Source organism: Corvus brachyrhynchos, unplaced genomic scaffold (assembly GCF_000691975.1).
Source record: "Corvus brachyrhynchos isolate BGI_N302 unplaced genomic scaffold, ASM69197v1 scaffold22, whole genome shotgun sequence".
NCBI lineage: Eukaryota > Metazoa > Chordata > Aves > Passeriformes > Corvidae > Corvus > Corvus brachyrhynchos.
The window spans coordinates 3,260,784-3,273,367 of NW_008238355.1; the positions used below are offsets into that span (position 1 = coordinate 3,260,784).

A 12,584-nucleotide genomic window follows, 5' to 3' on the forward strand; every position below is an offset into this window, starting at 1 on the left:
GCAGCTCTGTGGCATGCTCACTGCAGGCGGATCCTGCTGATCGCGGAGGGCTCTGCCAGCAGGCTGCACCCTGACGGGACTCTTGAGTCTTTTTGGTTTTCCCCACAAGTCTTGTCCGGTGCAAACTTGAGCAGCGCTGCTCAAGCCATGGAGGGAGTGTGTGCTGCAGTTTGCACGGCATTTTCCGTGGCTTATTCTGGGTACTTTTTCACCCACCTGGCACGTAAGTAGACGTTTTTGTTTGGTGCAGCATATGGAAACCAAATTGCCGTGAAGATGCTTTTAGTGGGGTAAAGCTGCTGTCAACAGCTCCAGCTAAGAAGGGGGTGTCTGTAGCCAGCGGAGTGTGGGCAGCATTTGTAACGGAGCCTGCAGGGGTTCTGCTCCCCCCCATCCCGGCAAGGCCTGTGGCAGTGGAGTGTGGAATCTCCTCAGTTTGCTGGCTGAAGCAAGACATCTTCCAAGATGGGAAGATGCAGAGAGCCTGGCAAGAGTCCTTGTAAAAACTGTGCTCTGCTCTCTAGGACTGAGGGGAAGCATCTTCTTGTCTGCATTCCCTCATCCCAAGGATGTGCCTGTGGAACTTGACATTTCCTGCGTGCTAAAGGAGCCATTCTCTCTGTGATGAAATCACAGAATCAGCTTGGAAAAGGCCTCTGAGATAGACATTTTTAGAAGAGTTCTTGTATGCTCCTGCACCCAGGAGCTGTTCCTGTGCTTTGTCACAGTAGAACTGCCACCACGGCTGAGGGGGACTTGGGGGAAGCTTTTCTGTGGAATCATTTTCAGCAAGCTCATGGGAATTGCTGCGTGAAATCTCTTCAGAAAACTGAAGTGCAGGAAGGGGAGGAGCTGTAGCTCCTGCTGGGTGGGGTGGGGCAGAAGCATTGACTGCTGCAGAACCACTCAGACTATCTTAGTCTCAAGTTTCTATGGGCTGAGTGGCCAAAGAGGACAACAGGTAGACACAAGGCAGTGTTTTGTGCTGCTGTCTTGCTTGCTGTGTGGCACACAGGTTGCTGCTGGAGGGATGTAGTGAAAGCAAAACGCTCTGCCGTTTGGTTGACGTCTCGGTGGGTTTGCCCAGTGCAGGCAGTTTTCTTGCAGCATCTGGTTCTTCTTCCCTTGTGTGTTGCAGGTCACATTGCCCATGCCTGGAGAGAATCCCGTCCGTGGGTGAGTGGGAAAGGAGCCTTTGGCGTTGGTAGCATTTGACAATTTGGAGCAAGCTGTGAGCTGGGCCTGTTGCAGTCCAGTGCCCGCCTGGTCAGATGAATGAAAGTACAGTCCAGGCTCTTTGCAGCAGCAGCAGCACCAGCAGCAGCAGCAGCAGCAGCTGCAGGGGATCCCTGCCTGTTTTGTTTCCATGTTCCATTTCAGAGCTTTTGATCAGATGAAAGTGGGGTTGCTTGGTGCTTTGAGCCATGATGGAATTTCTCCTGTACAAGAGAGTGCAGTCCCATCTACTTGGCCCATTTTACTTGAGTTTGAACAACTGAGGATCCCATTTCTCTGCAGATGATTTCTCCTTAGTGCATCTGGGTCTAGAGCAGAGTGTAAAGAAGGTTGCTTGTCCCTCATGCTGCTGTCTGTCTGCAGAGCACAAAACAAACCTCAGAGCATCTTCTGGCTGTGTGTCTTCCTGAAGAAGAGGACAAAGGGGAGGAAGATGCCAACCCAGCTGCATCTGCTGCCACTGCAGGGCCTGAGCATCCAGCATCAGTAAGTGGCAGCTCTGGGAAGCCCTGTGGCTGGAGCAAAGCAGAGCTGCAGGTTTCTGATCAGACAGCATCTCCCGTGTGTGGCTGAAGAGGCTGAGGCCTGGAATCTTTCCAGCACTTCCAGAGCGCTTCCCCCAGCCATGAGCCCTTGAAAAGGGGTGTGGAACTCGGACGTTTAGACATCAGTTTCCCACTATTCTGACAGGGGCCGTGAATTTGTCTTAGCAAGAGACAAGAGGTAGCATTAGGATGTCTTTGCCCTGGGGGACAAGGGAGGCCCTTTGTGCCCTGTGGCTGTGCAGGCTCTCTGTCCCCGCTGAAGAGAGCAGTGCAAAGATGCAGTTCAGAGCCTCGAAGGGCATGGAGGAGACACTGTCCCCAGGAGGGACCTGGCCCTCTCCATGGAGCAGCTGTCAGCAGCTAAAGGAACAGCTGAGATACAGCGGGGTCTGTAGCTGAATATATCTTAAGGTTCTGCATGACAGGTTCCTTCCCATCCCTCATGTATCTGTCCACAGAGCACAGGGGCAGCGTCAGCACCTGCTCTGGCTGCCTCTGTACCCGAGGAAGAGGCTAAAGAGGAGGAGGGTGCCAATGAACCTGCCCCTGCGGTCAGCCCACGGCCTGAGCAGCCCCCATCAGTAAGTGCCTGCTTTGCTTAGCAGTGTCTTTGGTGTTATTTAGTCCCTCGTGTAAAAGCAGCCTTTGGATTTTGCGCCTTGAGTTGGAGAAGTGGGCAGCAAAAGCCGAGAGGTGAAGAGCCCTGGATGTGGCCGGCAGCATCTTCCTAGGGGCTTGCATTTGAAATGGGATCAGAGGGGCATCTCTGCCAGGCACCTTTCTGACCCAAAGTCATTTCTTGTCCCAGAGCTCCACCTCCTCTGTCCTGGCACCTGCACGAGCTGCAGCTGCAGGCTCTGAAGAAGCCTCCAGTCCTCGAGCTGGAAACTCGAGCACGAGCAGCTCGTGCACCTGGAGCACAAGCAGTTCCTCTGGCAGTGCTGAGGAGCTGCAGGAGAAGGCAGAGGAGGAGTGCCTGGCCATGCTGAGTATGTCCTGTGTATCCCTTGTCTGCTGGAGCCTTGTGTGTGCATGTGTCAGCATGAGCTCCTCCCACCTCCTGTTCTCCTCAGCGGAGTGTCGGGTCCTGAGGCCTCCCCACAGGACCTGTGTTGTGCTTTGAGGTGGCGAGAGAGCACCGGGTGTTGCTCCTGCCTCTGAGGGCAGCTTGGCCTGGCTTGGCTTTGCCTGAGCTGCCCTCTACGCAGAAGGGAAGCAAGAAACAGAGATTGTTTCTGGCTGAGCAGGAGGCTGTGACCTAGCGAATGAGTGGGCCTCAAGGAGCTCTGTGGGCCCAGCTCCTGGGGGGCACAGCCAAGGTCATGTTCAGAACTTAGCCCGGTCCTAAAAGATGAGGGACCGCATTCCTAAAGCCCACGCAATGGGTTATAAGATGAGCTGCTGCTCTTGAAAGGGAGAAAGGCATTGTTTAGGCAAAGTGCTGAAAGGTGGAGATCGTGCCTCTGCTGGAAGCACTTTGCAATATTCTTCCTGTTCTGGAAAGGGCAGCTGTTGATAAAAATTGATTCCAGAACCCAAGATGCCTGCCTTTACATTTGCAAGGATTAAAGCTCTGGTTGAATGTCACAGAGTGTTTATTCCTAAGAACAGAAAGGTTTTGTTTTTCCTGCTGCCCTTAATGTTTCTAGACAACAATCACTTCTCTTGGTTACTGTTGTCTTTTCTGATCCGTGTCTCCTCTGACTGATTCTCCATGTGCTTAGTTTTTCGTTTAGACAGTCAGGCTTTGCGCAGGCAATCTGTGCTGCAGAGCTGACTGTTTTATTGCTGTTTTGTTGCTGTGGTGGTAGTGGTGGTGGTGTTGTTGTGGTGCCGTTGTTGTTGTGGTTCGCTGACTGACTGAGAAGAAAGGACCTGGTGTCCCCAAGGAGAGTGGGGAGAGAGAGTGGGGCTGCCTTTCTGATCTGCTGCAGGGTGGGATCTCTGTGGTGAAGTGAACATCTTTCCTTTGGTTTCTTTCAGGGATGCTGGTGAGCGAGGGAGATCCCGAGGCTAAATACACAGAACTGGAAACTATTGGCAAAGGGTGAGCGCAGCCACCGTTCCTTCTTCAAAGGGAGGGGCTGTGTATTTTGCTGGTGTCACATCTCCCCAGCGTGACGTCAGGCAAGCTCCACAGCTGTTCAGACACTGCGTTGAGATGCTCCCGTCCCTCAGTACTGGTCAGCATTTATAGCTGTGGTCCGAAGGCACGGCAAAGACACCTGGATGCTGGCAATGTCTTTTCTGCGGCAAAGAGCAGCACCTGGGACATCTCCTGTCCCTCAAGTGTGTGGCACCTCTTTGCCGCTTTTTTTTTGGAGAAACCATTTTTACATGTCTCAAAAGAATACAGAATACGTGGGAATGAAAGGAGCAAAAACTGTGTTGCCTCAAAGGTCAAGTTAGCAGCTGAGAGCTGTCAGGGAACAGCTGTCAGTAGCATTTCTTTCCAATATTTTGCTGAAAACAAGATTCAGTGGTCAGGATGACTGTCACCTAGTCTAGAAGCCAAAAGCAGAGGTGAAAGAAGCAACTCTCTTTTATAGCTGAGGTGGCAAAAGCCAAAGCTTCAGGGAAACGCCAGTGCCGATGCACTCTAGAGGAAAAGGCATCACCTGCCTGATGGCAGAGCCCTCATGGATCCTGTGGGGATTTGGCCTTTCCTGCAAAGAATCCCCCAAGCTGTTCCCTTTTGAAAGCCAGCTCTACTGACTGTAAATGGGATGGTTTGCAGCATTTCCTCTGGGAGCAGCCAAGTGTACAAGAACTCACCTGAGGAGTAGAGTCCTTCCTGTGTCTGCCGATGGCTCTGGACCCGGAATGAAGCTGTCTAGAGATTCTCCATTTGTGTGTGCAACAATGGGGGCCTTTGGCTGCTCTGGTTGTGGCTGGAGACTACTTTCCTTGCCAGCTGGAGGAAGGATCTGTCTCTAGATCTTTTCCTCCAATGGCTGTTCCATGAGTTCAGGCTTCTCAGAAGGCCTGTGTGGTGTTGCCTGAGTTTGGCAGATGGACTCCAAGGAGAGGTGTGGGAAGGCCCAGCCAGAGTGTGTGCCTGGAAAAATCCCACCCATGTGCACACACGGAAATAAAAAAGGGAAAAAGACCCAGACCAGAATCTGTCGTGTCCCATTTGAGATTTGCCCCAGGCCTTTTCTTCCCGCTGGACCGCGGTGTCTTGCACTTGCAGGGACTAAAGGACTTCTCCTTTCTCCGCTGCTGTTTTGTTTCTAGGGGTTTCGGCACTGTGTGTACGGCAGTGGACACTGCCACAGGAGAAGAGGTAAGCGTCAGGCAGCGCCGCAGCTTCTGCAGCTCTCGAGTGCCCTCCCCTCTGCTGTGAGCTGGGGCTGAGCTTTGGCTGGTCAGTAGAGCTTTGCTACAAGGGCCAATGAAGTGCAGAGCAGTGTCCACCTGCCAAATACAGTGGGGACAGATTTTGTCCTTCTCAGCTGCCCCGAGGAATGCGAGGAGGCCAAGCAGTTTCTCTCAGAGGAGGACATGCAGCCAGCTGGGTCTTAGTGCCAAGGTGGTGTCTTAGAGCATGGCACTGCTCTTTGGGGCCGCAGCTCAGGATTCCTGAATTCTCGTTTCTGGCTTGTAGCAAATACATAGGAATCATACTAGTAGCTCCTTAGCCACCTGCAGGGCTGCCCTTGGGAACTGTGCTTCGAGAGGGAGGTCTGCAAGGGGACTGTCAAGGGCCTACGCCATGCTCAGAGCCTGGCGTGCATGGCTAGAGGATCAAGGCGTGGGTTATTCCTTTTTGCAGTCAGGCAGTAATTGCAAATGTCTGTGGTGTGAAGGAAAGTGTTTTAGTGCAGCAAAATGAAAGCTCCTGAAGTGTGGAAGGGCTAGGGCTGTCTTTTTGGGAGGTATCCTCAATGATGTTTTCATCATCACAGCATTTTTTCTGTAAAGTGAGTAGGGTTGTATTTCCTGGGGGTTTAACCCTCCGGATGCTTTTAGGACAGCATTTTACCCGTCATGTCTGTAAGAGTTTGCTGTGTTGTTGTGCAATCAAGAATGCCAGCGGTTGCTGGAGTAATGATCGAACCCCCTAGAACTGCCAGTGTTTTCCCAGCAGTTTGGCTCCTTTTTCACCGGCACAAAATGGCTTCCTGCTTGCAAGAGGTGTGTGAATGAAAATGCTGAAGATAAAGTAAGGCCCTGGGGGAAGGCTGTGGGCGTAGGGAGTGTTGTTAGAGCTTTGAGGTGGAGAGTTTAGAGCCTGTTTCTCCTGGGTGTACAAAGCAAAGGCTCTCTGGCTCTGTGTCCTGGGACTGGCACCCAAGCGAGTGGCGTAAGAGGCTCTTGCAAGCTCAGCTACGAATTCCTCTGATGTCCAGTCGCAAGGCGGTTTGGCCCCGCCCAGCTCTGTCATCCCAAAATCACTGTCTCCTCGTTCCCGTTGTGGTCTCGTGCCACAGCCTTCTTTGGTTCATGGTTTTCCATGTCGTTTCAGGTGGCCATAAAGAAAATCAGTCTCCTGCGAGAGAGCAGCACCGACCTGTGCGTGAACGAAATCCAGGTCATGCGCGACGGTAAGAACGCCAACCTCGTGAACTACGTAGACAGGTGAGTGGTTCTGCTCTTCTGCCATGAAGGGTCATTCCCATCCTGCAAGCCAAAGGATCAACCACTCCTTTGGTGGCTGGCAGAGAACGGAGCTGTTAATTCCTGTTTCTCTGCTGATCTACGGTGTCTTGGGAGGAGATTGCACTGGGGCTGCATTAATCTTTCCTGGCATACCTAGTTTGAAGTGCACTTTCAAAGACCTGACTCGGCCCTATCTTACTGAGCCAACAGCCTCAAAGTTCCCCCCTCCCTGCACTTCATTTAGCTGGGTTTGGGGCTTGATTTTTTCCCTCGGGTCACAAAGCACTGTAGATCTTATTTCCTTTGCCTGTTCCCAGTGTTTTGCATTGGTGTGGATACCAAGAAGTCTTTTAGACTGCACAGAGTTCAAGGCCTGTGGAGCCTAGTGAATGACTATTCATTTGCTCCTGCCTTCCTCCGAGAGAGACATGGAGACAAGAGTCCATCAGGTCATGTAACTGTGCGCATTCATCTCCAGGCTGTTGTTTCCTCCTTCCAGCTACCTGGTGGACGAGGAGCTCTGGCTAGTGATGGAATACATGGACGGAGGCTCTTTACACGATGTCATTAGGGAGACTTGTATGGCAGAAGGAGAGATAGCAGCTGTCTCTCGAGAGGTGAGGGATGGCGCTTGTGCTTCCCATGGCTTGGGTGGGATGGTCCTTCCCAACAGGTGGTAAGGAGAGGAGTTGATTTCATCTTCCCAGCTTGCTTTCTGCCTTTCTGTTACAACTGGCAGCAGCAAGAGCATCTGAAGTGCCTGCCAGCGTGCCCACCCTTCTCCAGCTGTGTTTATTTCTGTGTGCCTCTCTGAACACTTGCCTGGACCCTAAGTGTACTGCATTCCTTCCCTGTAAGAGCAAATGTGTTGGTGGCGCAATCTCAGACAAGCGGCAAAGACAAAGAGATACTCTCAGGGCTCTCACAAAGCTCAGGCTCAAAGGAGATGCTTGCACCCAAAGTGGTGTTTGCAAAAGCATCCGCTGTCGTCTGGCTGGAGAGAGCACAGCCACTGCAGCAGCGCTCCTTCAGTGTGTGCTTGCAGGCCACTGGCCAGAGGAACAATTGCCCTTTTTCTCTCAGAAGCGAATACGCCCTCAGTTAAAAAGGCACTGCTGTCCTCGTGTTGGAGCAGCAAGCTCTTGCTCTTGCCAGCATCCCCCAGCGAGTCAGTCTTGCAGGTTTGCCACTTCCCTGCTTGTGGGATGAAATCAGATGAGGAACTCTTAGGCTCGTGTTTCTTTTCTCTCTCTCAGTGCCTGCAAGGCCTGGATTTCCTTCACTCCAAGCAAGTGATCCACCGAGACATCAAAAGCCACAACATTCTCCTGGGCTTGGATGGATCTGTCAAGTTGGGTGGGTGTTGTTGGCCAGGCTCAGCCATGGTGGGCTGCGGTGTGGGGCTGCCTTTGAGTGACTGCCAGGTCCCCAAGAGTGGTGCCCATGGCAGTGCAGGCTGCCCTGCTGTGAGCGCAGAGCACAGCTGCAACATGCAGGGAGGTGTGGCTGGGAAGAAGGTGTCAGGAGTGGCTCTGGATTGTGCGTGTCCCTTCCCAAGCAAGGCAGTTATGGGCTAAAGCTTCAGGGGACTGAAAGCCACTGCCTGAAACTGGAGGCTTTTGCTCAGTGGCCAATTCCGTATTTCCTCGGCTGCAGGCCGGAGGAATGCCAGCCTGGCCCCTTTTGCAGCCAGATTCCACACTGCCTTCTGGGACGTTGGTACAGTGGGGAGTTCTTTGGTTTGCTTTCCTAATTCATGCCGGCTTGACCAGAGGGCTTTTTTCCCCTCAGCTGATTTTGGCCTCGCTGCTCAGCTCACCCCTGAGCAGAGCAAACGGAGATCAGCTGTCGGGACTACTTACTGGATGGCGCCAGAAATTTTCACCAGGAAGCCCTATGGCCCCAAAGTGGACATTTGGTCCTTTGGCATCGTGGGGATCGAGATGGTGGAAGGAGCGCCTCCTTACCTGAGGAAAACCTCTGCCACGGTATGCTGCAACTGCTCTCAGATACTACTGTCATTCTAACAAAGTCTGCCCCCGTTCTTCGGCCCGGGAAGCTTGCCTAACACCTGAAGATGATAGGTTCCAGGCCACATAGTCTCTCGTGCTTCTTGTCCAGACCGTCCCCATGGCATTTAATCACAAACAGCACAAAAAAATCCTTTTGTGATGCCTTTTGCTTGATGGAAGCTCTGCCTAAGGGAGCAGTGAGCAGTGTATAATAATAGATATTATTTTATGTAATAATCCTTGGAAACTGTAGAGTTCGACCAAAGTCCCTCTTCCAAATTGCCTGTAAGAGCTGGTGTCGTTCCTCAGAGAAGCAAAGTGTGCTTTTGCCAATGGAGTTGCTCCCAATTTGGTCAGCCAATGAAATCGGGGGCACAGCAGGAGCCTTTGCATAGTGGACTAGCTGTGACTGTCTCTGGCTTTGGGTTCTTTTGTGTGGGGTAGGAAGGGCATGTCCAAGCCTGTGGCAGGGAGGGAAGTGCCACTGGAGAGTGGAGCTTCTCCCGTGGGGTCTGGGTGAGCGGTTTGGCATGCGAAGGAGACAGGCGGAGCATGGTGTTTCCTTCTTCTCTAGGTTCGACAGCTGATATGCACTGGGGGCACCCCGAGGCTGCAGAACCCCAGGCAGCAGTCCGCTTGGTTGCGAGACTTCCTGCACTGCTGCCTGGAGACAGACGAGGACAGGCGCTGGTCTGCCCAGGAGCTTCTGCAGGTAAAAGGCCAAGCGGCTGCAGGGTGCACCAGCTGCCCACTGCCAGGGGCTTCTCATCCGCTCAATCCAAGGCATCGGAGGGGCACCAGTCCTAAGAATCTCCAGTCTCGGGGCTTTTCAAAGAAAAATGAAGGAGAATCCTGAGTGGAGATGGGTTGGAAGGAGCCTTTCAAGGTCACCCAGACCAAGTGGCCCGCAAGGAGCAGGGACGTCGTCAAGTAGATCAGGTTGCTCAGGGCCTCATCTGAGCTGACCTCAAATGTTCCCAGGGATGGGGCTGCAAGCAGCTCTCTGGGCGACCTGTGCTGGTGTTTCAGCACTCTCGTCGCAAAGAGTTTCTTCCTTAGACCTGATCTGAATCTGCCCTCTTTGTGTTGAGAGCCATTATCCCTTGTGCTAATGCAACTGTCCTTGCAAAAAAATATGTCCCTAGCATGCTGTGAAGCCCCCTGGAAGTCTTGAAAGGTGGCAAGAAGGTGTGCCCAGGGCCTTCTCTTCTCTAGGCAGAACAAGCCCAGCTGTCTCAGCCTTTCCTCAGAGGAGAGGTGCTCCATGCTGAGATGGTCATTTCTGTGGCCCAGTTTTGTACTTTGGGAACACACTCAGTTTAATGTGGTAGCAAAAGAAGTGAAGTAGAATAATAGCGGTAGGGAGGGCTGAAAAGGTGGTGGAAGAAGCCAATGAAACCAGCCCCTGGCAAAAATGTTGAGATTTGGGTGTGGGAAGGAAGGAAGGAAGCAAGAAAGGAAGGAAGGGAGGGAGGAAGGGAAGGAGGGGCTTTGGGGAGCTCCCAGTGAGCCTCAGAGGGGCCTTGGCTTGGCCCTCCTGCCCCGCTTGTAGAGGTTTGTGCCACCAAGGTGGGGACAGCTGAGCAGGACTTGGCCAGGCTGGCCCATTGCTGCCTGGCACAGCCATGTAGACGACGTTGTGGCAGAAAGGGAGCGGCAGAAAGTGCCGCTCGGCTGTCCCTGCTGTGGAGGGAGGTGCCAGTGCTGAATCTGTCAGCCACTTGTGTCAGGGGTTTTCAGAACAAGGGCCAAAATCCTATGGGGATCAGCCTTTCTCCAAGGGATTGGAGTTTCCTGAGGAATGCCTTACGCTCCTCACCTTTTTTTAACAACTGAAATAGCCCATGACCTTAGAAAAGGGCAACCTCAAGAAGCCTGTTGAGTGTCCTGATGAAAGGAAAACATGCAAGCTGCATTCCCACAATGTGGGCACAACAAAAATCTCAAGAAGCTGCAGACACCTGCAGGATTAATGGATTTGTGGGACTGTGAGCCATGTTTTCCTATGGTAGCAAGGTCCTTGACGTGGAGACAAAGGTGCAGAGAGTGCCCTCATTTCTACATCTTTCTGGTAACCAGAGAAAGCCTGTTTGAGCCCGTGAGGAGTGGAGTTGGGAAAGCAGAAGTTAATTTCTTCCTTTTCTCTTTGGGCAGCATCCATTTGTAACCTCAGCCAAGCCGACCTCCAGCCTGACGCCTCTGATCATGGCAGCGCAGCAGTTTATGGCCGACAGGAGATACTAGCCCTGGAAGAGGCCACTTGTTTTTTTGTAGTCTGTAGTTTTTTGTAGTTTGTAGTTTACAGTTCATAGTTTGTAGTTTCTCATTTGTTTAGATTGATAGTCAAAATAAATACTCTATAAAACCTTCATTGGAAGACTCACTTTGTTCTCACCCTGTGGATAGGCTCTAAATTTGCTTCTGAATGGTCAGGTGCTGCTTAAACCTGGGAAGACCCATGGATGGCGTTTGTGGCATGGTTTTGAACTGGGCAAAAGTCTGCTTCCTTTGTTATCTCCAGGCCACAACCTCGTGTGGAGATACAGGCTCACAGCTGTGAATAGAGGAGGGCAAAACGGGGCAGAGCAGTGGTGTCACTGCTGGGGACGGCGCCGTGGCCCTGGTTGTGTCGCAGCTCCTGGAGAGGTTGGGAGTGTCTGTGCTGCTCTGGGCAGAGGGGCAGGGAGCTGGGCTTCTTCGCAGGCTCGGGCGCAGGTGAGCGTCCAGCGGGCACGCGAGTTCTGCCACGGGAACTGAGGCTGACGTGAGGGAGTGACAACTTGTGCAGTTTGGATCTGCGTGAGCCACGGCTTCTCTCAGCACCCACCATGAGGGACGCAACTGCCCAGACAGAGCTGGCCTGGGGTCACGCTGCATGAGAGCCTGGGAGGGGACACAGCCAGGGCAGGTGACCCAAACTGGCCACAGGTATATTCCAGACCATTTGACATCCTGCTCAGTGTTTCAAGCTGGGCGCAAGAAGGAGGAAGGAGGGGACGTTTGGAGTGATGGCATTTGTCTTCCCAAGTCACTGTGAGGCGTGAGGGGACCCTGCTCTCCTGGAGATGCAAAACACCTGCCTGCCCTTGGAGTTCTTTATTTTTCTTTGCTTGAGCATGTGGCTTTTGCATTCCCTATGCAACTGAATTGATCTCAACCTGTGAGTTTTCCAGCTTTTACCCTTACAGATCTCTCCCTGATCCTGCTGGTGGGGCAGAGAAATAGAGAAAAAGTGGTTTAAAAGCGAGAGGCAGAGGAATGAAGCTTCCAAAGTTTGGGGGGGTGGTGGTTTTTCTGTTTTCCTAAGCCTGCCTTCCTGCAGCCTGCCCAGCATCTGCTCTATTTGCTCTCTGCCTCACAGCTTCCAGTTTTGCTGGGACTGGCCCATTTGGGCCCACTGCTTTCCTCCCAGCAGCACCTTCTGAGTTGTCCCACATTGTGTTGGTACCTTCTTTTCTTTCTTTCTTTATGTCCATAGCAGGCAGCTCTCTGTGGTGCATGGATGTTCCCAGGGAAGCTCCCAGAGGTGCACCTCAGATGGGCAAGGCTCCTTGGAGATGCTACAGCACAGTAGCAGCAGGATAATGTGTATGCAGTGGATGTGTTGCTTGGCTTTCCATGTTTTCATCAATCCTACCCTTTGTAGGCCTGTGTCCCACCTTGTTCAGTGGTGAACATTTTTGAAGCTCTATGAATGTTTCCTGAGACTCGGGATGCAGAATGGCTGAGGTGTTATTTTCAGCCCTGTCACTTCCTAGCTGATGTTAGCTCTGAGGTAAATGGAGAAAATGAGAGGCTTCCAAATGCAGGGAATTACACTGGATATTGAAAGCGATTACTCTTCAGTAGTATTTCAATATAGAGTTGTAGCTCTCAACAACTGGATCAATTTTCCAATGCCACTCTCACTCATAGTGTATGCAAGAGAGTTCATCCAAGGCTTTGGCACTTCCCCCCTGTTCTCCTGGTGCCTTGTGCCACAACCAACCCGATAGGGTGTGTGATGTCCATTACAAATTTTTTTCAGGATGAACAAAGATTCCAGATCACATGTCAGGGAACTGTTACCTGGAAATGAGGTGAACAAAGAGAGCACAAGAGAGAAAGAGAGAATGAGGGGGACTGACCCACTTCTTTTTATAGTTTTCCTGGTGCACACCTCTTATGCAATACAGATTTTTGCCGCTGT

The 12,584-nt window shown here is 52.2% G+C and overlaps 1 protein-coding gene across 2 annotated transcripts; it reads left to right on the forward strand.

The window, feature by feature from the left end:
* Nucleotides 1-897: 897 nt before the first annotated feature.
* LOC103616430 (serine/threonine-protein kinase PAK 3) lies at nucleotides 898-10,766 on the forward strand. 2 transcript variants are annotated; one of them, XM_017735472.1, is made up of 7 exons: nucleotides 898-3,828; nucleotides 6,250-6,362; nucleotides 6,883-7,000; nucleotides 7,640-7,739; nucleotides 8,175-8,371; nucleotides 8,970-9,107; nucleotides 10,550-10,766. In XM_017735472.1, the coding sequence occupies exons 2-7, from the start codon at nucleotides 6,319-6,321 to the stop codon at nucleotides 10,637-10,639; spliced, it is 687 nt and encodes a 228-aa protein (XP_017590961.1). In that variant the 5' UTR covers nucleotides 898-3,828; nucleotides 6,250-6,318; the 3' UTR covers nucleotides 10,640-10,766. The 2 variants fall into 2 exon arrangements, with proteins under 2 accessions (XP_017590961.1, XP_017590960.1); XM_017735471.1 differs by lacking the exon at nucleotides 898-3,828 and having other exon boundaries at nucleotides 5,818-6,362.
* Nucleotides 10,767-12,584: the final 1,818 nt, after the last annotated feature.

Excerpts from the sequence above, each read along its gene's own strand:
- LOC103616430 (XM_017735471.1), top strand. The coding sequence starts at position 6,238 with ATGTCGTTTCAGGTGGCCATAAAGAAAATCAGTCTCCTGCGAGAGAGC. Across the intron at positions 7,740-8,174 it reads GGATGGATCTGTCAAGTTGG|CTGATTTTGGCCTCGCTGCT; the intron begins GTGGGTGTTGTT and ends TTTTCCCCTCAG. Across the intron at positions 8,372-8,969 it reads TGAGGAAAACCTCTGCCACG|GTTCGACAGCTGATATGCAC; the intron begins GTATGCTGCAAC and ends CTTCTTCTCTAG.